The sequence below is a fragment of the Neolamprologus multifasciatus genome, chromosome 1 (assembly GCF_963576455.1).
Source record: "Neolamprologus multifasciatus chromosome 1, fNeoMul1.2, whole genome shotgun sequence".
In the NCBI taxonomy this organism is placed as follows: domain Eukaryota; kingdom Metazoa; phylum Chordata; class Actinopteri; order Cichliformes; family Cichlidae; genus Neolamprologus; species Neolamprologus multifasciatus.
The window spans coordinates 39,988,413-40,015,802 of record NC_140439.1 but is presented as its reverse complement, the minus strand read 5'-3'; the positions used below and the strand labels follow the sequence as shown (position 1 = coordinate 40,015,802).

At 45.9% G+C, this 27,390-nt stretch overlaps 1 protein-coding gene and 1 long non-coding RNA gene across 3 annotated transcripts in view; one reads left to right on the top strand and one right to left on the bottom strand.

Moving 5' to 3' along the window:
• The first annotated feature begins 18,904 nt into the window (after window positions 1–18,904).
• Window positions 18,905–27,390, top strand: part of tshz3b (teashirt zinc finger homeobox 3b) — a 34,351-nt gene continuing 25,865 nt past the window's right edge. The window contains exons 1-2 of one of the 2 annotated variants that reach the window (XM_085168983.1): window positions 18,905–20,109; window positions 20,340–20,676. In XM_085168983.1, the coding sequence (XP_085025109.1) occupies window positions 20,637–20,676 (40 nt within the window). In that variant the 5' untranslated portion in view covers window positions 18,905–20,109; window positions 20,340–20,636. Of the gene's footprint in view, window positions 20,677–27,390 lie in introns of both variants that reach the window. The other variant, XM_085168974.1, reaches the window with a different exon arrangement.
• LOC146526323 (uncharacterized) overlaps window positions 21,949–27,390 on the bottom strand; it is a 90,694-nt gene continuing 85,252 nt past the window's right edge. The window contains exon 2 of the long non-coding RNA XR_014875462.1: window positions 21,949–24,309. This is a non-coding gene — a long non-coding RNA (uncharacterized LOC146526323). The remainder of the gene's footprint in view (window positions 24,310–27,390) is intronic.

Here is a 27,390-nt window from a genome sequence, read left to right as displayed (position 1 = left end):
ATAGCAAATTGAAATGCTCCAAAAAAATAAGCTCTGGCAGACTTTGATGGTTTACAGTATTTCTGTATTCTGCCATCTTTATCATATAAATGTTGAAGATGGTTATCTATGTTGACCAACGCTTTTTACATTTTTATATTTTAATTTACATTTAAACTCTATATTGTGCATTTTGCTATTTATCGTACTGTTTATTTTAATCTCTGTGTGCAGCGCTTTGTGACTACCTGTCTATGAAAAGCACTTAATAAATAAACTTTACTTACGTACTTACTTATATATATGCACATATGTGTCTGAAAATAAGCAAGGTCACATAAGTCACACATCTCTTAAATTGAAATTATTTAGTTTGTACTGTGTTAGTGTACCAGTATAGTGTATGGGCCACGCCAACAAACTGAGCTCTGTAAAGCTGTAAATACTCTTAATTAAATAAAATCTTGGCCATCGCTGCCATTACATCACTTCTGCTAAACAGAGGTTGTAAAAGGTGCGGTCTGACCTCAGGGACCTTTGCTCCGCTGGGGTTTATGCTCGTCAGCAGAGTTTTTACTGCGACGGTTGCCGAGTGCTCAGATCTGCTTCTTTGGGAACATTTTCTCTTCATTTCACATGGTAATTTTTTTTTGAGACTACGAGTTTGTGCACATTTTCAAGCAAAGTGTAAATGGTGTGCTCGTCATGTGATTAAAGAACAGAATAGGAGGCGGTTCACTCTGGTTGCTGAAACCTATTAAATCAATGACCTGCGGGAGGTCACTCGGACCGGCCGACAGACTCCTCGTTTCTGCAGACTTTCTGCATCGGTGTGTGTTTGACTCTGGATGAGCGTTGAGATGTCGGTGCGTTCTGCTCACGTGTAACTGCACCTCTGTAACGCACACGACGTCAACTCAGGAGAGCTGTTGGCTTCCTCTGACCTTTATAGCTTCCCCTGCTGTCTGTGTGTGTGTGTGTGTGTGTGTGTGTGTGTGTGTGTGTGTGTGTGTGTGTGTGTGTGTGTGTGTGTGTGTGTGTGTGTGTGTGTGTGCAGCTCCAGTCAGATGCAAACATACATGCAGGCATGTGTTCGCAGCGGATTCTCTGTTTCTTTTATTTGCTGTAATTGGAAAATAATTCAGACGATGTCAGCGAGAATCGATTAATGAAAAGACAGAGGGAGTCATTAAAGGCAATAAAGAGGGGGAGGTTATGATGAAGATGGCATCATGGAGAGACACCGAGGAGACTGTGTGTGTGTGTTCATGCTACAGTGTTTTAATGTGAAAAGATCAAATAAAGCTGAACAGAAGCGATTGTTTCTCTCTCTGGAAGCAAAGAAACAAAATGCGTTTTTAAAGCTTTAAAGACTGACAGAAGTATTTTAATATTTCTTTCTCATAATGTTTGGAGTGAAAAGTGCCCGGCGGCGACGCGCTGAATCATTCGGATCATTCAGAGGCTGATTATACGACAGCGCTGAAATACCTGCAGTCCTTTAATAGCACAGGAGCCTACCACTCATCTGAGCACCATAAAGCTGCCACGGGAAACAATACTGCTCCTCTCCTCAGCGCCGAGGTTAATGGCAAATGGGGCTATGGCTGCCGGTGATATTGTTGGATAAATGATTATTGATTAGGTAAAGGTTGAGCTAATCATTAGGCTTCATCCATTTTACGGACTCTCTCCGTGACCTTTCTACCAGGCCCTCTTGGATCACCGGGATATCTCCATGCAATGATTTGATAGGGCACAGAGGAGGAGGAGGAGCGGTGATCTGATGGAGGACAGTTACTCCACCTGTTCACCAAACATCCAGCTCCTTAAAGACCTGATGTATAAATACAGGAAATGGGATTTTTACGCAGAGCTGATGCACACTCGTTTTAAATTAATTAATTAATAGACTTTAGTCTTTGTTGTCATTGTGGGGTGGCTGTAGCTCAGGTGGCAGAGCGGATCAGCCACTAACCAGAAGGTCGGTGGTTCGATCCCCGGCTGCTCCAGTCTGCATGCCAAATATCCTTGGGCAAGATGCTAACCCCATGTCGCTCTCCGATGCATCCATCGGAGTGTGAATGTGTACGAATGTTCAGCACTTAAACTTAGAAGTGCTTGTGTGAATGGGTGTGATTGGGTGAATGAATAAGCTGTATAAAGCGCTTTGAGTGCTCGGACAGAGTAGAAAAGCGCTACATAAGAACCAGTCCATTTACCATTTACCATTCATTGTCACAACGAATCTGAGAGTGTTCTCCGATCAGTGCATAAAAATATGAAATTTAAATAAAATACTGTACTAATACGAATACTAGACAATGGCCTGAGCCCCATGCACAAACAAACCTTGGTCATAGATCATTTCAAGAGCGGCGTGGTGATCATTATTTTGCAGCAGCACTCAGATGTGTTATTGCAGTTGGGTAAAAGCTGTGTTTGTGTATTTGTGCTGATTGCTCTGCACAAACAGGGAGTGGCTGGTGTGCGGTGTCTTTTGAGACAGCGTGGGGCAGCCAGTGATCCTCTGGGTGGTGTTAATGACCCTCTGGGGCACTTTCCTCTAATAATCCTCATTTTTTTACCTTTCAATAAAGAATTAGTTGACAAAACTGGCACAAACAGCTGGATGTTTGTCTGTTTTTAAACTAAGCAGCTCACTTTTTATCTAGTGTACCTGCAGAGGTGGAAACTGTTTCTCCTTTGAGATGTTTTAATACAGAGTAAACGTAATATTTAAAATAGTTAAGAGCCTTTTTCTTTTTCATTTCATGCCCTTCTTTACTACCTGACTCTTCACAATAATCTAAGTATTTGTGCCTCGAGTCGTCGTCAGAGCCACATGTGCAGCTGTGAGTTTGCAGCTGTTTTCTGCGAGCGTGCAGCTGAGGGGAAAACACCCGACGTGAAACATCCGCTCTGAAACCCCGACATGGTGACGAGGAAATGCTTTGCTCCTAACAGCTCTATTTATTGAATTGAAGCAAATATTCCTGGCAGCGGGACGCTAACGAAAGCCAGAGTCGAGCTCACATCTGCAGCCAATCAGAGCCCTGCGTTCCTTCTTCCTTTCATTTGTCCACAGAGCCGAGCGCCGGGAAACACACTGTTTATTTGAAGTAATACTTAACTGCAACTACTGCATGCAGGCTTTCTTCTCCTGCTCTCATGGCTCCTCCCCTCTGAGACGCGGGGACTCCAGAACATCAGCGAGTAGAAGAAGAACAGCTGGTTCGTCTGTGATGATGTCACTGTGCACGCAGACTGGGACAGTGAGTGGACGTCAGATTAAAGTTTCCTGAATAATGAACTTGAATATTTGAAGGCACCTCAGTCACAGCACGCCTGCCTGCAGGAACATGGATCCATGTATCACAGGTTGTTCTGGTACCTCCTGCTCACAGCTTCTGCAGTTACCTGAGATCAGGTGTGTGTCAGGTGGCTTCAGCTGTTTTATGTACGAGCTGTTCTGCAGTAACTGAACCTCCCCGAGCTCTGTCATTGGGTCTTCCTGTTAAAAGGGAGTTCTTCGTTCCCCACTGTTGCTTGCTCACAGGGGGCTGTCTGTTTGTTGACGTTTCTGTTGTCTTTACAACATGAAGACCTCGAGGCGACTGCTGTTCTGATTTGCATGTGAAGTTGAATAAAGTTGAATGAATTTGAGCTTCGACCTGCAGATAAGAATCTGTTTCACGTCGTTGGATATTACGCTTCATTCTGTCGCTCACCTGCTCACAGAGAGACACAATCAGACCTGCAGCTGAGGTCACATGACTGCGGCACACTGCTGATGGTGGGATTTTCCTGCTTTGTCTTTGATCCTGGTTTAAAGAAATTTAACTGTATAAAACAAACACACACAGTTTTCAGTGAAGAGGTTTCATTTTATTGTTTTTGATTTTTACTATTCCTGCGCTCACGCTCACTAACACAGCTTCACTTCCTGATTAATAAAAACTATGAATTATTATCAGATTACTGTTTTTCTGATCTCCTTCAGCCTCGGTTGAAGAGCAACAGAGGAATTTAAACTGCAGCTCAGAGAATAAGAGCTGGAGCACTTTTATTGTGAGATCATCACGTTACCCCTCACAGCTCCTGACCCTGTCCTCTGAGTAAATGTGCGACTTGACATAAAAACATAACTAATATAAAAAATAAAACTTCTGTATGACTGAATCAGCCCACAGACACACAGCTGCAGAGCTGCGGCCTGCAGTCGCTCACCTTGAGACGACGAGGGGTCGGTGACGGTCCGGCTGTTTGACCCGTGTGTGCTACAGAGGAACAGATTTTTAACGCTCCCCTTGGTTCTCCTGTAGCACCTCCACCCAGGCGTATGTAGCGCTCGGCCTCACTGTGACTACAGCGGGAGACGAGGCCGTCTGCTGATCAATTTCAATTTTGTTTAATTTAATTTTTCTGAAGTCGGACAAAAAAATGTTTATAGTGTGAATAAGAATTTATTTTTTTGATTTCAGACAAATTGATGCTCTTTAAATGTATTTTAGAGAGTTGCAGTTACTACATGCACTTAAATCTGTTACAGACTGAAAACCAATCTTAACTCTTTAAAACCGGTCGGAGCGGGCACGCTCTGTTTTGCATAACTATTTTTAAATCCCGGTAGCACTACAACCACGTCAGCTAGCGCAATAATTTTTTTTGCATATGAAACCGGAGGACATCACTTACATCATTACTTTCATTACTTACATCTTCTGCCATCAGCTTGTCCTCGGTCACAGTTTCCTTCCACATATAACTTTGCAAAAACTGCATAAAAAGCACTTGCAGCAACAAAAACATAATATTCCAGAAACACGCTTTGCCGATCCGATCAGCTGTTCATAACACTTCCTACGTCCATCAGCGTGAACTATCACATGTCCGCCATGACCTGCCTGAAACCGGAAGTGACGTCATTTTCGCGGAAATGTAGTTTTTTACCATGAGGGCCTCATGAGCCTATACTGGTGTTTTTAAAAGTCATCTTTGACTTTATGACTTTCTGTGTCGTTTCTGGGATGCTTAGGACTCATATTGCACTGCTGGAAATAGTTTATTTTGATGCATATGCTGCTTTTTTGCAAATTTGCATTATAATATTTATTTTCGTTTTTCCTGCAGTGTATAAAAATTGGTATATTTCAAAAATAAAACTATGAAGACACTCAAAATAAATTTCCTGTGGTGGGAAACTATTTTGTGCAACTTTTTTGTATTTACAGTTTTGAGGGATAAGCCTCTTAAATTTCTCTAACTAGAAATATATGTTAAAAAAAAGATTTTTGTAGTTTATTGCACTTTTTTGCAATTTATGTAATTACTATGCACTTAATGCAGACATATTATTAAAATTTGGGCTGTAATGGTTGTATTGATGTATAGCAACTTGAAATGCTCCCAAAAATGGCTCCACAGCATGTAAACATATAATATAAGCTCTGGTGGACTTGGTTCTATGGCAGGTCTTAAAGGGTTAATAAAGTTATTCTTTGTTTTTTGTTTTCTTTAATGTTGATAAGGACACAATGTTATGCAGAGATGCGTATAATAACGTATAATAACAACTTTATAGACAAATGATAATATTTACAGTCTCGGGGGGGTGGGGGAGGGGCGTAACAGGAAGTGTCGGAGTCACAAAGGAGCAGCAAGCAAGGGCGGGCCTTGGGCGGTGCTGCCTGTGATTGGCAGATCTCCACCTCACTTGTCCAGTTTAACAAAACTAAGGTTGACACAATGACAGGACTGCACTGAGGCCCCGCCCATCTTTGGTGCCACGCCGCAGATTGTTCCACGCATTTAGCCAGCTTCCGTACGAGCGCCGAGCCCGGGGTCAGAGCCGTTATCCGGTCCATCTGGACTGCAGTGCTCCTGACGATCCTCTGATCCAGGACACATTAGTGTGAGCTCGTACAGTTACACCTGTGTCTGCAGGCTACAGCCGGGTCAAAGCCAATTCATCTGCACTTCCCGTCACTTCTCCGAGCCACGAGAAGAAATCCCTGACACTCGGAGTATTGTTCCTCGGCTCGTTTTTTCTTCTATCACTTACTCCTCATCCTTTCTTCACCTCTCATACCCCTGCCATATTTCATTTAAATATTTCATCTAGTTGTCTTGCGGCTTCTGCGGCTTGCCAAGTGTCATCTGGATCGCAGCGACGACATGAAAGTGCAGCAGAGAACTGCGAGAGCGGGAAGAGCGGCGGCTCGGTCGGCTCTGAAACGTCTGCTGGTGATAAGAAGTGAAAAGGTGGAGAAGACGGGGGAGTGATAACTAATGTACTTCCTGTGTACTTCCTGCTCTCTGCTGTCATCTCCACCAAACACACACACTCAGACTGAGAGATTTACCGATGTGTGTGAGTCTGATGGCTGATGTGAAAGTGGAGTAGTGCGTCAAACAGCAGCGTGTCCGCTGGCCTTACAGGTGTGTGTGTGTGTGCGTGTGTGTGTGTGTGTGTGTGCCCTCATACCCGTCTGGCTCCAGCTGAGGTCTCCCAAATCTGTGCACACCACAGAAGAAGAAGCCAGGTCCTCGTGCTGTAGTTGAACTGCGAGAAAGACAAACACGCTTCAGCTTTTAACGCGTTTCTCCGCGATGGCGTGTAGCTTGCCGGACGCCTCGACATGCACCGCCTCCCTTTACAGCGCCATAAAGCGAGGTGTAACAGGGCAGCAGCTGTGTTCCTGCAGAGTGTAAATGAAATTCATGTTGCTGCTGCGAGGTGTGTTTCATACACAAGGAAGCAGGACGTGTGTTCACAGGCAGACGCCCCCTTTGTCACACAAACACGTGTTTGTATCAAATAAACGTAGAACAGCTCAAACTGACATCCTGAGCTTTGACCGGACCGGCGTGCCTCCTGAAGACCTGACGATCCAGAATCTCTTTGTTCCTTTTGTTCAGAAACGTCAGGACCAGCTCGTTATTGCTGCATTTTGGTCACAGTGAAGAATTTTCTGCAACATTTCCCGTGAGCATAAAACCATACAGACATATACATACAGAAATATACGTACAGACATATACATACAGACATATACATAATTACATAAAACCAGTTTGTATCTGAAAAATCAAGTTTTAGATCCACGGAGACATCAGCTCGTCACTGATGTTTGATTTATAACACACAAGCTGATGTGTCATCCTTACAGATGTGTGTGTGTGTGTGTGTGTGTGTGTGTGTGTGTAGGTGTGTGTGTGTGTGTGTGTGTGTGTGTGTGTGTGTGTGTGTGTGTGTGTGTGTGTGTGTGTGTGGCAAATATAAACACACACTATGAGGTTTCTGTTCCGCTTGCCAGGCTGCTCGCTGACCCTCCACAAGTGTGTTTGGCCTTTCAACTTTGCACTTCCCCCTCAGGAGAAAAGCTCTGCTCTCTGCAGAGGCTCTGAACATCCCAACACACACACACACACACACACACACACACACACACACACACTGATCCGGCCTTTGAGTGAGTGGATTTAGCTTTGCAGGGTGACTGCAGTCAGACTTGTGGTCACCGGAGTTACAGATAAAGGGATGTGTCACTGCCTCCGTGTGTGTGTGTGTGTGTGTGTGTGTGTGTGTGTGTGTGTGTGTGTGCGCGCGCTACTGGACGGACACACACAAACACACATGTGCGTGCACAGAGCTGGCACTGAGCTCCTGAGTCCTCAGCTTAGCACTTGATCCTCTCTCTGGGAGGCTGACACCTCAGACAGAAAGCCTTTACAAACTCCTCTGGACTACACACACACACACACACTGACACACACACACACACACACACTCTCTCACACACACACTCATACACACACACACACTCATACACACACACACACACTCACACACTCACACACACACACACACACACACACACACACACACTCACACACACACACTCTCTCACACACACACTCATACACACACACACACACTCACACACACACACACACACACAGCTCATCACTGAGCGTGGTCAGAGGCGTGATGATGGCGATCTGCTGGTCAGCACATGTCTGCCGTCTCCGTGCTTCGTCGGCGTCCGCGCAGATCAAACTCAACCTCTGAGCGTTTGAGGAGCGGGCGGCGTACGGAGGCCTCCGTGTTCCTGAACGTGCCGGAGCTACGAGTCCTCGCTCTGTGCCGAAGTGGAAAATCATTTGAGCAGATTGACCTCTCGTCTTCTGGCCCCGGGGCAGACCGCTGGCCGTTTCAGCCCCAGCGCCAAAGCACTAATTCAGGCAGGCGTGGAGCAGCCGTGACACCGACGTAGATGTCAAAGCAGATAGAAAGCGCAGAGGCCCGAGGGCCCCAGCTGCCCGTCACCGAGGAGAAAGTGTGGCCGGTGCACCCCGGGGTGCCTGCATTTAACACAGAGACTGGGGGGGGCAGCGCTGAGTGTATTTCAGCAGGCTGATGTGACTGGCTGAGAAACGCTGTGTTGATAAATGTGAGGCTGGATTCACTCGTCTCTCTAAGCCTGTCGATATTCATCAGAGGCTCCGTGATGAGTCTCACAGCTGTGCTCAGTTTCATCGTTTCCAGTGTTTCACTCGTACATTTCAATCTTGACTTTCAAATTAGTGGCATTAAACTGAATTAAAAAACGTTTTGGGGGAGCTATAGCAACCAGTGGTAATTTAAGCAGAACTGTTTTTTTCCCCAATTTCTTCTGATCATGTAAAACATACAGAACAAAAACACAATAAACACACTCAGCTGTCTTTAGAGACAGAGCAGGACACCGTCAGCTGGAGGATGCGTTAGCAGCGCTCTGCAGTGTTTCAGGTTTGCAGCCACATTTCTACAAAATTCATATATTGAAAGATCATCAGTGTTTCCTTCATGATGTTGACGTTTGTGTCCAAACGAAGCCTCAGATCTGTGGGAACAGTCCCAGTTCACAGCAGGGATTTTTCCTCCATTTACACAAGTTGTAAACACAAGAAGAGTCACCTCTGGATTTAAAGAGTCCCTCCTGAACTCTGCACTTCACTGAACTCCATTTTCATTATGCTGTAATGATGCTGTCTTCCCTTCAGGAAGTGACTGGTGCCTCTAAACGAGGAGGGAGGGCTGGCTGAGAGTGGCACCGCCACCGTCTCATTGAACATAATTAATAAAAGCAGCCTGTTCCAGTTTAAGAGGCTGATTAATGCCACAGTTACACGACAGCACAGAGTGCACACACAGTATGTGCCTTAACTGCCTTAATGCAATAATAAGAATAACTGTATTTGTACAGCACTGTTACAGTGTTTCACAGTTTGACAAAAATCACACATTAAAATGAAGCGTACACAATCAAACATACAACACATATGGTCTAATACACACACACACAAACATTAGAAGATTAGAAGGTTTTCAGGAGTCGTTTAAAAGATTCGACTCGGGTGAGGAAGGCTGCTCTGAGGATCAGGAGCTACAGACTGAAAGTGTGATCACCTCTGGATTTAACACCACAGGGCGAGACGGAGATCGGAGAGGCCCGCTGGTGTTTAATGACGTATAAAGTCCATGAAGAGCTTGTTATGTCATTGATAACAGTGTGACACGATCGTGCGGGGGGGAAGAAAGTGAGAGTGATGCAATGAAGGCCAGAATTTTGTGATGTTTCTTGAATGATATGAAAAAAAGACTGGATGAGCTTTGAGATGTGAGATTCAAATTTCAGATGCTGGTCAGAAATAATGCTGAGGTAGCGCAGATGATCAGTCCTGACTGACCTCCGTGGAGAAGCTCTGAGGGCTGAACTTCAGCTTACCAGGACTGAGATGAGGAAACCTGAATCTGATCAGTAACGACGGCTGAACACAGACACACAGCTGAGTGTGTAGCAGTGCTAGGAGACTTCAGTAGGTGACCCAGGGGTAACAGATATTAATAAAAGAGAAGTGGAACTGACCCCAGAGAGATCCCACATACAACAAAGAGAGGAGGAAGGAAACCTCCAGGCAGACCCGGACCACCGGCACAGAGGTCAGAGGTCACTGTCACAGTCCTTTCAGAGAGCCAAAGAGTAGCCAGGTGTCATGGTTCTGGGTCATGTGACCAAGTGTTTCTGAGTTTCATGTTGTGTTGTTATTTCATCTGTGTTCCAGTTTCTTTTCAGTTATCTAGTTATTCAGTTTAGTTCATGGTTCATCAGGTTCCCCTGTGTGTCACATCTCCACGTTTCCTGTTTTACTTTGAAAGAATCCAGTATGTTGTATTTAGTTTCCCTTCCCCTGCCCTGTCATTAGGTTCATGTGTGTCAGTGTTCCCATGTGTTAAAGTTCCCATTGTTGTTTATTGTGTCGTTTTCCTGTTTATTTTGAAAGTCCAGTTTTCATGTCGTTGTGTTTTAGTTTACATTTCCTGTGCATCATTATGTTCATCCTAGTCAGCTGTTTCCTCGCTGATCACCTCATGTGTGTATTTAAGTCCTTTGTCTCTTACTGTTCATGGTCAGGACGTCTGCCGAGTGCCCTCATGTCATCTGGTCACAGTCGGTTTTACCTTTTGTTATCATGGTCAGTTATAGGTTCGTCATAGTTTATCATAGTTATGCTTGGTGTTTCAGAGTTTCATGTTTTCAGCCAAAATAAAGGCTCCAGTGTCGGCTTTTGGGTCCGCTCTAACAAACACCAGCGTGACACCAGGTAGCTCATGTAGAGGTGAAAGTAGCGTTTCAGTCATGAGTCATGTCAGTTCTTCATCATGAGTTAAAGTGTCACTGGTCATCACAGCTGTTATTGTAGTAGACTGACTCCTTATACACTCAGACATTCAGATCATACATTTAGCTGAATTATGTTAAATGAATTATTGTGACTGAAAGAAAGATGTTTCCTCAGTTCTATTTATTAAATAAAATATATTAAAAAACTTACTTAAAACAGAAGCTGATCCAAAGTGCTTTAACCTCCTAGGACCTGCGTCCACATATGTGGGCATCACATTTTGGGTTATTTAGACCAAAATACTCAATCTTGCTCTAGAAGGGCCTGATATCCCCCTACGAGGACATTATGCTGCTACTGTTCTATCAAAATTTTAAATGAATATCCTCATGTGGCTCTTATGTTTCTTAAAAACAAAAATAAGGTAAAAATTAAATCTGGTAATTCTTTGTTTTTACATTCATCGGGCCCCAATATGCCCAAATATCAAAGAGAAATTAAAAATGAATGTGGAAGAGTTCGGGTCTCAGGAGGTTAAAGGGGACTCTAATTGACCCCACTGAGCCCTGCTCTCATCACCTGGCAGTAACTCTGTCTGTGAGGCTGGACTCAAGAAATCAGTGTTTAAAGCTCAAGGTTTAAAAACATGTGTAGCTGCATCTCCTGTCAGTGCGATTGTGACGTCATGTGGTTGGTTGCGGCTAACAGACTCACATAAGTTTATGTTAGCTAACGATACCTCAGAGGAAAATAAGGACACTAAAACGAAACATCACTGTAGTGCTGCACATCCCTGAAAGCAAATACATAACTTTTACGCAAATCACACCATCGTATACGTACATTGAACAGTTCAGTTAAGCACTGAAGCACCTATGGAGGCGATCACCATGGGAACCTTTGCTGTTTGTTTAGTTCGTTACGGTACGCACAAATCTGGAATCAGCTGAGCAGCTGCTGATTATCATTCAACAAACGGCGACAAAGTTTGCCTCTGTTTCAATCACTCTTCGTGACAACACTCACACAAAGCACAACTGTACGTTCGTTTGTGTACCTGTCTCTGTTCTGTCAGAGACAGGTACACACCTGTTCAGGTGTTGTGTGTCGTCTGAGTGTGTTTTGTTACAGGTACAGCAGGTGGAGGCCAGCATGACTGTTGGCTTCACCCTCAACTCTTCAACCACCCTCGTCTTTTCTCCCCTTTTCTTTTTCTATTCCTCTGCTTTTTTGCGTAATGCAGGTAATAATGTGAATAAACAAATAAATAAATACAGTGCTCAGACTGTCAAAGCTGATGTGCTTGGCATAACAAAGCATGCGGACCATGATTCTGCTTCCAAACGTGCCGGACAAAAAAAGATGACGTTTGGATGACATCATTATGTCGTTAGATGCTTTATGAAGCAATCTGTGGTATCGTAAGTCTTCTGTATCTGTTTGTATCACCCACTATGTGCAGAGATGATCGTTATATCATACTTAATATTAGCGATGGCTAGGGATGGGTACCGGTATCCGGTGCCATTATGGCACCGGTTCTGACATAAACGGTAGTAACCAGACCGAAAAGCAGCGCACATTTCGGTGCTTTATTTCGGTGATTTTTTTTTTCTGTGATGTCATACACTTTGGATTCTAGCCAATCATTTTACCTTTTCAAGGATAGTAGGCGGGCCCAGGTACGTACGTTCTTTTAGAGCAGAGCTACAGATTAAAAATGCCCAAGGCGAAGCGGTCAAAGTCTGGCTGTACTTCACAGCAAAAGATGCAAACTCAGCAGCTGCAACAAGGTCTTTAAGCTGATACTGTGATACTGTCAAAGGAGGTAACACCTCAAATCTGATGAAACACCTGGCGACGCATAGCGTTTTTTTAAAAGCCAAGAAATACACCGTATTTGATAGCTTGCTGCGAGACCTCACACCGAGCACATCTACTGCGGGTGTGGTGCCTGTTATCGGACCCGGAGTTTGCAACATCCCCCAAAAACCCGAAGAGGAGAGTCCTGGCCCCTAGCCCTGCCAGTGTAGCAGAAATGATGAGGATGATGATGCAGCAGCAGCCGTTCTTCTCTGCGTGAGTAGCTTAATGTTGTTCGTGTGTAATTTACGTTGAGTAGGCTAACCACGTTATTACATTAATGCATGTAAGGTGAACTAGCAAACATCATCATAGCTACATGCGGCTGTCTTCTTGTTTGATGGCAGATACTCCCTTCACCCTGGACAAAAAGGCTAAAATGACCAAAGAAAAAATGGAAAAAAGCTAAACATGAGAGGTTTTTGGACAAAGTTTGTGTTTTTTCCATTGTTTAAGCACTGCTTCCAGCCAAGAGTGATACCATATAACCCCTATAGCTGCAGACAGGCTAACATTGTTGTCTTTTTACAAAAAAACAGCTACACATGAGAGGTTTTTGGACAAAGTTTGTGTTCTCCATTCTTTAAGCACCAGTTCGAGCACCGTTTAAGTACCGGTTTGGCACTGGTATCAGATAAAACCTGAACGATACCCATCCCTAGCGATGGCTGGTGAATATTAAGTATGACAGTGGGAATAGTGCACTCGGTGGTGTCGAAGGCTGCACCTGCTGTAAGCAGTTGATGGGCCACAGTTTTCTCTGGGATTTAAGAAACGAGTTGAAGTTTGCAAAAGGACCTGCAATTAGTAATGATCTAAACCAGCGGGTCACCCAGATGATCGTGACTGACTGATAACAGGGAGAAGTCAGGGGAGATGACCAGTAGAAACTCATGAAGAGCTCTGGGAGGAATAGTGTCCAAGGGGCAGGAAACAAGCAGAGTAGGTTGAGCCACACTGAACCTGTACACACTGAGGAATGTAAACTCAAAATAAATAAGTATCTTACGTCTGCCTTTAAAGCCCTTAAAATGAATCGAATCTAAGTGTGTGCGGATGGTCAATGGATGTTCGATAGTTGGTCAATGGATGGTCGATAGATGGTAGATGGACAGTCGATGGATGGTCGATGTATGTTCAATAGATGGTTGATGGACGGTCAATGGATGCTTGATGGATGATGGACAGTTGATGAATGGTAGATGGACGGTCGATGGACGAGTGATGGATGGTTGATGGACAAGTGATGGATGGTTGATGGATGATGGATGTTCGATGGAAGGTCAATGGATGTTCGATGGATGGTTGATGGATGGTTGATGGATGGTCGATGGATGGTCGATGGGTGTTCGATGGATGGTCGATGGACGGTCAATGGATGGTTGATGGATGGTCGATGGACGAGTGATGGATGGTTGATGGATGGTCGATGGATGGTTGATGGATGGTCGATGGACGAGTGATGGATGGTTTGGTTGATGGACAGTCAATGGATGGTCGATGTATGTTCGATGGATGGTCGATGGACGGTCAGTGGATGGTTGATGGATGGTCGATGGACGGTCAATGGATGGTTGATGGACAGTCAATGGATGGTCGATGTATGTTCGATGGATGGTCGATGGACGGTCAATGGATGGTTGATGGATGGTCGATGGACGAGTGATGGATGGTTGATGGATGGTCGATGGATGGTTGATGGATGGTCGATGGACGAGTGATGGATGGTTTGGTTGATGGACAGTCAATGGATGGTCGATGTATGTTCGATGGATGGTCGATGGACGGTCAGTGGATGGTTGATGGATGGTCGATGGACGGTCAGTGGATGGTTGATGGATGGTCGATGGACGAGTGATGGATGGTTTGGTTGATGGACAGTCAATGGATGGTTGATGGATGGTCGATGGACGAGTTATGGATGGTTGATGGATGGTCGATGGATGGTTGATGGATGGTCGATGGACGAGTGATGGATGGTTTGGTTGATGGACAGTCAATGGATGGTCGATGTATGTATGTACATCTTTAAGCGCAGTTTTTAAAACCTTAAACCTGGTCTCATGGTTTGCCCAGACACTGAACGTTTCAGGGAAGAATGCTTCTTCTCATTTCATTTTCAAACACTTAAAATGAAACGAGAAAAATTTGGACATAGACATGGCTAACCCAAATCAGATCTAAGAGGCAGACAGTGTTTGATGGGAGGCGTTTGGGAGGAAGAGATGTCCTTTCACCTGTCAGCCACACTGGGTATTTGAGTTTTTCATTAAATTGAAAATTGAAACATTCAGCTGGAAAGGTTTAATCAGGGAGGGACGCTGCAGTATCTGAACATCTCTTCATGAGCATGTATGAAAAATAATCTCTCTGCATTGAACTCCTAACATCCACCTGGACAGCAAATGGAAAGACTGTGCACAGGTGAACGAGAAGCAGTAAATGGTTTTTAAATAATCTGCTTGTTTAGTGAGCGGACAAAACCAGCCAAACCAAATGGTTACTGAAAGCTGGCGTAAGTTATTTTGTTACACTCAAAAAATTATTATACATTTTTACCCCTCAGTAAACATAAAGCAACTGTGAGTAAAATGCAACTGAAATATATAATATCAAAGTTTATTTATTACAGTAATTAATCATTAAAGTTTATATGATATAAACTGACTGCACACGAGTCAAGGAAATTTCTTTTACCACGATTCATTCAAAGGAAATTTTTTATCAGTACTTTTACATGTAATTAAATTACCAAAAGCCAGGGTTTTGGGCAGATTTTTTTTGTGTTGTGGCCTAAATCTCCCTGATATATTAGAATTAGAGAAAGACCTGAACTGTTTTAGCAAACATCTGAGCGTTTTTTGACGCATGTGAGACAGAGTGAATATTTCCTGTTTTGCAAAAAGAATATATTTAATAATAAAAACGTGAATTACCCGGGTTAGTCTTCAGATTTTGGTTGTGTTGTGTCTAACGGAGACTGAGACCTCAGGGGGTTCATTTAGGCCTGTGACGGAGCCCCGGTGGTCCCTGAGCATGGCTTTGAGAATCCCCCCATGTTTGCAAGCGGCTCAGTAATGGAGCGCAGTGGCCTGAAGTCTGTCCTAATGACTGTAACACATGTGCGTCTGGCTCTCAGCCCTCTCATTAACGTCACTGGACACTGTATACTCTGACTGTGTGCGGATGATCTCATCTCCTCTCAGAGTGCTCCGCCCGTGGCTGTGGATGTGTCTGTATTTACGTGCACACCCACTCACGGCACTGGTGCGGACGCTGTGTCGAGGAGGCCGCTCGTACCCGGAGACAGCGTTCGCATCTCCTGCAGGAGCTCCATTCATGCTTTAATGTTTTTCTCCGTGTTTCACTCCACAGTGAAAGGAAACAGAAATGTTTCTGTTTCCTTTTGTTTTGCTTACAGATGTTGAAGCTCCACTTTATGAATATGTGTGTGTGTGTGTGTGTGTGTGGTAAACAGGGTGGCTTGCTCTGTGGAAGAAGGAATTTCCCCCAGCAGTCCCCATCAGTAATAGTGCCTGTAATGAGCTGCAGCTGTCAGCCTGGTTTCTGCACACACACACACACACTTCCACAGAAAACACACACTCGCAGTGAGGAGGAAGCAGTGAGTCACTCAGCGGTGCGCCGTCTTACTGTACGCTGATAAACACAAAGTCATCAGACACACAAACACTTCCTGAGAAATACCTGCAGCCAAAAATATCCTCACCGCACTGCCGTAAAAACACACATTTCCCTGCCTGTTCTCCATTGTGTGTGTGTGTTAAATGTTTTAACGTCGCTTCATTTTTTTTACCTTTCAGCGTGAGCGTTAGAGGAGTCAGAGCGACGGCTTGGCGGCTGCAAGGACACAAAGAAACGCTTCAGATGATTTTCCTCTAACGATCCTCGTGCAGCGAGCAGATTCTCATTTCACTAAATTTTTAATTCTCCGTCCTGCCAGAAAAAACCAGCACAGCTGACTGAAACGTGCTCTGAAGCAAGGACGCGTCTCTGCTCGGCCGACAGGAAATCTGAATGAACGCGTCCTCTCTGAGTTTCGAGCGCGCTCGAGTCCAGTTTGTCCAGTTTGATTTTTTTAAAAACAAGTCAAATTTTTAAAAAAGGACAAATGCACCTCTGCCCCCAATAAACGAACAATATCACTTTTAAATATTTGTTAATATGAAAATACAGTTTTTCTCTCATATGTCTGGCAAGCAGGAGGCTGAGAGTGGTGGAGTATTTTTCTGACTGGTTTCCAGTTAGGGCAGGGAGAGAATCCCGGGAACACAGATCCATGTGACACAAGCAGTAACCTCTGACCCCTTTCCACGACTGAGAGGGACACCCAGCTCCATCCTCAAGACCTGCTGCCTCATTTTATCACTTTTCTTTGCATTCATAAAAATTCATGTTCCTGGGGGAGGAACCCTCCGCCCAGCAGCAGTTGTGAAGCTGAGATGTGGAACGGCGAGGAGCTTTTAAAAGCTGCCGAGGGGTTTAACAAGTTCCCAGTTTGTTTCTGATCAGGTCTGTTAGAAAAAGCCTCTCTGAGCGCCGCTCGAGCACGCTTCCCCCGATCGTGGGGAGCATTTTTTCTGCTCTCAATGCCGAGTTCACAGTTTGGATTTGTGGGGAATCATCTGAAGGCTTCAGCCTGACCTGCACCCTCCCCCCAACAAACCAACATAAAGATGATGAAGCTGATAAAGACGATGAAGACAACGATAAAACTTCGAGCGGCGGCTTTGTGCTCCCGCTGAGCCTCGGCTCGGTATGCGACCTACCCGGCCCTCCGTCTGTGACCTCTGCCGGGTTTTATCTGGTTCCAGTCGAACGTTGGAGATCAGACTTTAATTTTGAAGGCGCAGCGCGGGACAGTGATGAATAGGCTGCATCAAGGAGGGCTTAAATTACCCCACTCCCTGGTGGCAGCACTGACCAGAGGAGAGCAGAGGTGTGTGTGTGTGTGTGTGTGTGTGTGTGTGTGTGTGTGTGTGTGGTGACCTAATAACAGCAGACAGAGAAAGAAAGAGGGCTGGTCAGCACTTGCCCCCTCAACCCTGCTAGCTCCGCAACTCACCCACAGAGGAGGAGTGAGGACAGTGTGGGTGGGGGTGTCTGTGGGGGGGGGGGGGGGGGGCTACCTGCCCCTTCAGCTCCTTCTGTGGGAGTTGGGGAGCTCTCAGGTGGAGAGCCTGTCCTGTTTTGTTTTCATGCAAATGTGATTTTTTTTCTCTTCTCTGTAAAATAAAAGCACGAGCTTACCAGGTTTCTTTTTTTTGTCTTTTATTTTGGAGGCGGCGGCCGACACGGTGGGATGAAGCAGCTGGTCTCAGACTGCGAGGGGCCTGCAGAGATTATTGGTCTCGTTTTTAGGAACAGATAACAAGAGAAATTCCATCTGTGCTGAATTTAAGTTTCCTGATTTTTAACCATTTTACTGGAAAAATGTTTTCAAATGGATCTACCAGAAACTGATCAGTTTACAAGAAGATCATTAATAAACTGATCGATTTGATTTCTGTGCGAACATTAAAATTATTTTTAGTCTTTAAAAATATCAACAAACTGTGTTTGAGTCATTTTAACTGTGAATACTAAAAACACTGCTGAGAGTTTGGATTTTGGATTTCAGTTTGAGCTCAGAGCTCCGTGAACACTTTCGTCCGTTGTTTTTATTCATGTCTCATTTCCACCCAGCTCACAGATCTGTGTGTGTGTGTGTGTGTGTGTGTGTGTGTGTGTGTGTGTGTGTGTGTGTGTGTGTGTGTGTGCGCGCGCGTGTGAATTAACAAAACAAACCCATAAAAACGTCACCTCCATCAGTGACCCCGGACAGGTTTCTGAGTTTTTGCGTTGTTTTAAAAAAAGAACAAACTGGAATCTGCGCAAAAACTGCGTAAAAACCGACCCGTACAAACGCGCGCGCAGTAAGGCGTGTGTGTTGGTTTTCTCCGCGTGCTTAAAAAACTATTAAAAAACTTTTCTGTCTCTAACTTTGAAAATCATTTCCTGTTTTCCAAATAACTGCGGATGTTCCGCACATTTATGCCGCATTTTTTCAGAATAAATCTGTCACGTGCACGCGCAGCAGAAAAGGCTGCGGACATCTGACGTTTCCTCACAGACGAACCGGCGCGATACATGTCCTCACCCCCCCTCCACAACAACAATAATTATTATTATTAGCATTATTATTATTATAGTTATAATTATTATCATTAATATATTTAATAATAACTATTATTATTAGAATTATTATTATTATATCAATAATTATAATTATTTTATACTGACATTATTACTAATATTATGAATAATTTTAGTATAACAATAATTATTGTGATTGTTTGTATTATTGTAATATATAATAATTATTATTTTTGTTGTTGTTGTAGAGAGGAGCAGGCAGGCGGCTGTGCGGCGCGCGATGTTTTCACGTGAAACAAAAAGTTTAAACCAAATTAAAAATAAATAAAAGTCCAAATTTAAATGAAGCTGCTGAGAAACTTTAAAATCAGAAGAAAAACAATCTGAAAAAATTACTTTGATTTCAACATCTCACACACACACACAGTGCACAGAATCAGCAACATCTGTGTGCACATCTGCCGCAGTTAGACTTGCAGACTAAAAGTACCTTTAAGTATTAAGGCTACGCTTTCTACAAACACACAGCTGATCGGAGTAATCAGATTACTCTCAAACATGTGAAATATCTTTGAATAAAACCTAAAAATGTGTTTGTTCCTTTCAGTTTGGTCACGTGAGGGTTAAACTTTGTTTCCCTCATAAACACGCGCGTGTTTAGTGAGTGTGTGCGTGTGTGAGAAAGAGTGTGTGTGTGTGTCCTCTCCGCGTGGCTCCGTGTTTCTCTGATTCACAGAAGAAGAAACGCAGCTTTGATTTCCCAAAGTGGACCGTGTCAGTCAGCGCGTGCGCGTAGTGGGAGTGGTGTGTGTGTGTGAGAATGTGTGTGTGTGTGTGTGTGTGTGTGACACTGATGGATGCGCCAATGGAGAGACGGACAGATGCTGGGGCGGATCTAACGGAGCAGCAGCAGCTCGCGCTCAGTCCGACACACACTCGGAGCGCGAGCCGCGGAGAGCGCGCGGGCACACACGGGACACTCACCGGGTCTGCGCGAGGATCCGAGCGCCGGAAAACCTCCTCCTCCAAACTTTGCTCTGGTCCGCGAGCGGCTCCGCGCCTCCTCACGGTGGCCTCACCTGAGGGAGCTCACCTGCGCGCGGACACGGCTCCTTGTTGTAGTAGGAGCGCAGAGGGAGGCGCTCCTGGGCAGAAGGAGCAAGTCTCAACGGCAGCCCGAGCCTCCTCCTCCTCATGCACATTATTGCAAACAGGGAGATCCAATCAAGCACGCATCTCATCGATTCGCGCGCACGCGCACACGGTGAGTGAGGGACTTGTCTTCAGCGGATTTTTCAAAGCGGACAAACGCCTCCTCCTCCTCCGGTCCTCCGCTCCTCCGCTCCTGGTGCAGAAGCAGTTTTCTCTGGATGTTTGTTCCCGCTCTGAAGAAGTGCGCGTGATCACCGGGAGGCACGCGGCGAAGTCTCAGCCCGCAAAGTAAGTGTGTGTGTGTGTGTGTGTGTGTGTGTGTGTGTGTGTGTGTGAGAGAGAGAGAGAGAGAGAGAGAGAGAGAGAGGGAGAGAGGAGGTCGGGAGGAGGGAGCTACGTGACGCCGCTCAGCGCGGAGCTTGAACCGGAGACGAAGCGCCGCTCAGTGCGCGCGCGGCAGGTTTGCGGACTTTGACTGACGCAGTCCTCCGGTCTGTCCTCCGGTTTTGTCCCCGCAGCTCGCCTGTTGCAGCTCGGACTCATCGGCGACTCAAGAGGCGGAGCTGCTCCTCCTGCTGCTGCCGGAGCGGCGCGCCGAGGCTCGGCCACTGACCGGGACTCCCGCCGGTTTTCCGTCACCTCTTTAAATCTCCTTTCTGCAGTTTTTGCCCCCCCTCCCCACGCACCCTCCCCGCTCTATGCGGGAGTCCTGAGAGCAGCGGGGGGAGGCACAGTGCCGGAGCTCCGCGGAGCCCCCGGGCAGCCTCGGATCAGCGCCGACTCAGAGCGACTCTCCGCCGGACTCCTGAGCCGACATGCCGCGGAGGAAGCAGCAAGCGCCGCGGCGCGCCGCAGGTAAGCCCCGCTGTTTGCCCCCCTCCGCTAAGCAGCTACTTTTCATTAATATTTCCCCACTCTCTCACACACACACTCCAAACACAAACACACACACTGTCTCTCTCACACACACACACACGCACACACACACACTCTCTCACGCACACACAGCATCTCTAGTTAAAAACAAAAAGCTGGATTTATTTTTCAGATTTTTACCGTTTTAACCCGACGTGTGTTTGGAGTGTGTGAGAGTTTTTTATTATTATTTTATTTTATTATTTTTATTTTGACACACACACACACACACACACACCTGTAGGCTGCATGTTTGATGGAGTGAATTTTCAGAGTAAACCTTCAGCTCTTCCAGCAGAGGTCAAAGGTCAGTGTGAGCTCTAGGAAAAGGTCGGGCTCAGTGTGGACCCAGCACCTCTGGTCTGCCGACTCCAATGGGTTTTTAAGGATTACCAAATAACCGACAGCAAACAAAGTCAGATTTATCTTGTTGTTTTTTAGTTGATGGATTTTTAAAACATTTTTCTCATTTTTAGTGTCGTCATATTTCGTCATATTTCTGAGTTTCTCGTTGTTCCTCTGGCCGTCGATTTATCCTCGATAATCGGGGGCCGGTCATTCCCGGCCCTCAGATTTTTCCACCTCTGTTTTCTTTCCCTCCTCCTTCAGTTTCTGGGAAAGATTTCTCTCCCCAAGTAAAGATTAGTTCACGGGCCGCAGAGCGAGGAGGGAGCGATGCTGGAAAAGAGCTTAATGGACAGTCGCCATCTTTGATTTGACGCCCGATTGATCACCCGTCACCCGACCGAGCCTTTGATCTGTTCATTCCCAATGACTGTCAATAAATCTCCTCCTCCTCCCCCCAGACCGGCTGAAGTCACGTCGACCTCACAAACTTCAGCGCTCGTTCTGTTGTTAGCGCTCAGCTTAACATCTTGCTGAATCACAGATCATTTTACGATGACCTTTAACCTTTGGTGTTTGGCTTTAACTGGAGGATTGCTGAGCGCGCACACACACTGTGGTGTTACAGATGTGAGGCTTTGCTTCATATTTGATTCAATCGTCTGAACTCTGACAGCCACATTCATCAGAGGCTCTTATGGTCAATCAGTGCTGGGGGGGGGGGGTAATGGACATGCCGGGTTAAAGCCGCGGATGGATGCAGAAGCTAAACGATGGATTTCTTTCTTGAGAATAAACGTGCCAGCTGAAGGAGGAGCTTCATTTGAAACTAGCAGCCACGTCCTATTTTTTCTCCTCCTCTCCTCCTCTCCTCTCCTCCTCTCCTCTCCTCCTCTCCTCGTCCTGCAGCTGCGAGCTGAGCGGTTTTGGAAGATTGAGTTTGAGAGGCTGATGTCAAACTGGTTGCTGTGTGGTGACGGAGTTCTGCGAGGATGATTCGGAGTTTTGGGCCGAGGAGCTTTTCCTTCGGCGTGTTCCTCCGTGACGCCGATCGGTTCCCCGAGCAGCACGTGTGCTCAGGACACGCTTGAGGTGAAAGTTTGGTCGTGCACGCCACAGCGAGCTCACAGCACGCGCTCCACATGCGCAGACTGTTTTTACTGGACGCCGTGTTTCTCATGTAAAAGCACATTTGTGTGTTTCCGTGTCAGGATGTTCAGAGGATTGTTCCTGCAGGCCGGGGCGGCGCGGTGGCGCAGCAGTTAGCGGCGTGGCCTCACAGTGAGGAGGTGAATCTGATGCTCCTGCTCTCACTCACATTTTCTCTTTGTAACCAAACCTTGCCGTTTTCTTGGCGTTTACATTTTTGAGTCTCTGCTGAGCTCTTCTGAACATTAGACCTGTTTCTTCTCCCCTTCACCGCCCGACACACACACGCTTCCTGCCGTGGTGACGGAGCGCGCTCAGCTGTCTTAAGAGGAGTTGTTTTGCCAGCTTCATTAGCGTTGTGCTAATTAGCCGAGCAGCTGATGGATCTGTGACAGGCCTAATGATTGGAGATGACAAGCTCCGCACATTGTCACGCTCGCCAATTAGCTCTCCACCATCGCTGGATTTAATCAACATGATCGTACGCCGTCCTCGTTTGCCTCCCGTCCACCCCGCCGCAGGTGAGGGTTCATTCGAGGTGACGGTCCCGAGCAGGAGGCTTTATTTTTTCCGAGCTCGTGACATCAGCAGGCTTTTGTCCCCAAGCTTCAAAGTCACACTTCATTGTTCTCACACAGGAAGTTCCACCATCAAACAGCACAGCGCCGTTATTTATCCCCAAACAGAAAAACGCCATCATCAGTGAGGCGCCTGCACGTCTTACACACACACACACACACTCGTGTGAGGACAACAGGTCTTAGTTGATAGGAGTGTGTGTGCGTGAGTGTGTCATCGTCTCCGTGATGTAACGAGATCCATCGTTAAAGTTCAGCTGCTTGAGTTTGTTTAAAGTTTTAATGATTATCTTCCAAACTGCAGCTTTTCATCATAATTTGGTAAATCAGGTGACGATGAGGATGAAGATCATGTGACTCGTGATGTTCTGGGTGATCACTGTGAGGCTCAAACGGAGGGAAGGTTGGCGCTTTCCTCGGTGTGCGGCGTCTTTCAGTAGAAACGATTCAGCTCTGGTTAGTCGTAGAAACACTCGTCTCTGATTGATTTCACCTGTTAGTGAACAGCACGCACACGCACACAGACGCACACACACGCACAGACGCACACAGACACACACACACGCACACACACACACACGCACACAGACACACACACAAGGCTGCTGAAGATGCTCAGGTATCAGAGGTCGGCCTTTTTCCTCGGGTTAAGGCGATGTTCGTGAAGAACCCGCGCCGTCACGTTTTGCGCTCAGCTGCTGCAGGTTCGGTCGCCAGTGAACCAACACGGGCCACACGCACGTTTTCCCCTCAAACAAAGTTGCTCCGGGTCTCTTCATCTCTGGAACCGCTGACGACTGTTTTCTTCTGTTGACTTTGTTAAAATGAGATTTTAAGCTAAAGATTGAAAATGCCAGACGTATACCACGACTCGGATGTTCGGCGTCCTCGACGGCTCGGCGGACGACTGCAGTTAGAATAATAAAGCGTTGCGTTCTCAAACACAAACTGGTTTTTTGCAGGTCTTAGAAAACAATGTGAGGAAGGAAGCCCGTCTCCACGAGCGGCACTTTCCTGATGTCACAGAGTTAAAGTGGGAGTGGCTTCCACCGCCTGCTCCAACATGGCCGATCTGCAGCTTCAAAAAAGGCCGTAAAAGGATTTTTAAGAACACGATCTGATCACGAACCAGCGTTATTCTGGTGACTCGATATCTGACGGTCTTTTTCACGTCCGGCCTGCTGTAATCAGGCGGTAACCACGGTAACAGTGCTACAAACTGCTACATATTTGATCGCGGTTTCACAGTCGTTACGATGTTTCCACGTCATTATTTGTTTGACTCGCACACTGTGATTGGTAGAGGTGGGAATCACCATACATCCCACGATACGATATTATCACAATACTTAACGCACGATACGATATTATTGCAATTTTTTAAAATATTTTGCGATATTCAGATTCTGTACATAAAGGTAAACTTTATCAATATTCATTTTCTCTAATATCAAAGTCTCACACTCAGTCTTTCTCTCATTTCAGTTTTATTGTTGACAAACTGAACGGTTTGTATTACAGTCTAGTCCAACTTAACTGAATCAACCATCTGGTACAAATATAGCTATTCTGAACTATGCAGTTTATGAAAACTATGCAGCCCCTTCAGCAACTGAAGAATTTGAAAGTAAATTAAAACAAAATATAATTTTACATTAAATAAAAAAGTTTTAAACTTAATTAAAATAAAACATGTCTTAAATTAAAATAAGTAAACTGTCATGTTTATTAAACACATTTGGACAGTGAAGGAATGTCAGGATTCTTGCTCAGAAAAAGGATCAACATGCTCTGAAGTCAGAGCACAAAAACCTTTTTGTAACAAAATATCGATTTCTGCTGTCCCTGTATTGATACATTATTAGCAAACAAAATATCACCATGCTACACAGTATCAATTTTTTCCCCCACCCCTAGCGGTAACCACGGTAACAGTGCTACAAACTGCTACATATGGACATTTGATCGCGGTTTCACAATCGTTACAATGTTTCAACGTCATTATTTGTTTGACTCGCACACTGTGATTGGTTCCTTAAAGCTGTGATATTATTGGTTCCCCAGCCTGCAGGGCGCTCACTCGTACGTAACCTCGTCTACGAACCGTTCGATTCAGCTTTATTTGTACAACCAAATCTCAACAACAGTCACCTGAAGGTGTTTATAAAGTACAGACCTGGAATCAGAAATGGGAAGCAAAGAGACATCCATCAGAACAAGCATCATGGGAATCCCCGGCAGCCCATTGCAGCGTAACTAAGGGAGGACTCAGGGTCACCTGGTCCAGCCCTAACTATATGCTTTAGCAAAAAGGGAAGTTTCAATCTTAAAAGCAGAGACAGTGTCTGTCTTATGGTGAATGTGAGTGGATCTCAGCTGAGAGGACACGACTGAAACCAAACAGGAAGTGTCACCATCGTGACACCATCAGTTTCAGGCGGAGAACTTAGAAGTTTACCTGAAAAATAAAACGCACACTTCCGGAAAAATAAGGAAATGATGTGTTGTGCACAAAGAGAAGGACCCAAAGCAAAGCAGGTTTGGTGTTTTTGTGGTTCTCAGACTCAGAGACGTAAAATTTGATCTTCATCTGGAGTAAATACATGAGGTCAGACGAGCTGTGAGGTCAGAGACGTGTACGGGAATACGCCACGGTCTCTGAAGCTCGTTCGGCGTGAGGCTGGAACACCGAGGCCGTCGTCTGTGACCCGCCGCGGCTAAACTCGGCCCTTTGATGAAGCGTTTGCAGCTGGCGGATGCTGCGATTGTACCGTAGCTAAATATTGGATCACGAGGACGGACAGGAAGCCATTGACACTGTAAAGCAGATTATGTGCACGGGCGGAGGAAGCAGAAAGGAACGAAGACGCCGGCGAGCAGACAAACGACAGTCACGGGGGGTCCCCCCCATTCCTCCAGGATAAGTGGCTGATGGTTTCTAAACAGTGTTTCTTCTCCTCTCCCACAATCCTCCGTCACGGCTCCCATTAGGTTGACAGCTGTCAATTAGCCTCCCTTGGTCTGGCGCTCTGCACTTTATTGCCGGCAGTTGATGCTGTCATTCGCTCCCAGTTTCGCCTTGAGCGTTATCACGAGCGCTCAAACAGTCGATAGCTGATGCATCAGCAGTTATTTCTTAAATTGGCTCACAAGGCTGCATCCGCTCCTCCTCATTTCTTTTCCCCCCTCTCCTCTGTCTGTCTGCTCCCTCCTCTTCCTCTCCAAACACCCTGGTGTGTGTGTGGGGGGGGGGGGGGCAGAGATTTTGGTATGAAGTCAGAACAACAGCAGCTAAAACATCAGCAGCTAAAACATCAGCAGCTAAAACATCAGCAGCTAAAACATCAGCAGTGTGTGTTTAGAGGGAAGCCGTTTTCATTCTTGAAGCGACAGAGAGAGGACGTGACGGAGGGAAGAATGACAGCCAAGCAGGTGTGTGTGTGTGTGTGTGTGTGTGTGTGTGTGTTCAGGATAAACAAGGTTTCTGTGACACACACACACACACACACACACACACACACACACACACACACACAGATTATTACAGCTACACAGCCTGCTTTGAGATTGTCTTTGCTCCCACACTCTTCATCACAGAGGGTTCCTAATCATCGTCATCATCTCCCTCGAACTCTGAATGATGCTCTGAGTCTCTTTAAGAAGCTTGGCCTCTCCAACTGCTGCCTTTATTTTTACGGCCCGTTAGACTTCCTGTCATGCTCAGGAGACACACCGAGAGACGAGAGGCCCAGTTGGAGGATGAGTTAGTGTTGAGACAAGGTGTGTGTGTGTGTGTGTGTGTCTGCTTTGAGTGTCATCTGGGCTCAGCTCCAGGTCTGGTTTCTTCTTACCCTCAGTGGGGGTTCCCTTTATGTCTGCGAGATGTGTGTGTCCTTCGCTTTCCCACGGAGGCTTTGGCCTAACCCAGACGAGACTGGCAGCCATCAGTCTGTGTGTGCGTGCGTGCGTGAGCGCGATGAAAGGCGGGAGAGCCGGCAGCGAGGACCCGTCTGAGGTCTGGTAATCAGGGCCAGCCTGAGCTGACATCCTCCTCAGGCTGACAGGGCCTTCCTCTTCAGTCCACAGACACACAGAGAGTGTTTGTGAGCGCTGAGCTGAAAGCAGGAAAAGTGCAGCAGAACTTATTAATATATCAAATTTATTGAACTTTAACCTGCAATCAGGTCAGAGGGCAAAGGTGAACCTTGTTTGAGGGCTTTGATCCTCCATCAAACAGAAATCTGCACTTTCAGATTTCGTCCCAAAATCAGAGCAGATCAGCAGCTGTGGAGGACGTCCGATCGTTGTTGTTCCAGTTTCGTTATTCCAGGCTGCAGATACAGTTTCTTTGTCCGACAGCGTCTCCACCACGCAGTGTTTCACATCCTCTCTGAGGATGAAGCTCGGGTCGGTTTGGTCCCGAGTAGCTGATCACTTCCTGTTTGCAGGTTTGTCTTCGGGCTCTGCTTTTCTTTTCTTTTTTAACCATTCAACATCCCAGAAAACCCGACTGTACGCTCAGAGCACCACACACAACGAGTGTGTGTGTGTGTGTGCGTGTGTGTGCGTGCGTGCGTGTGTG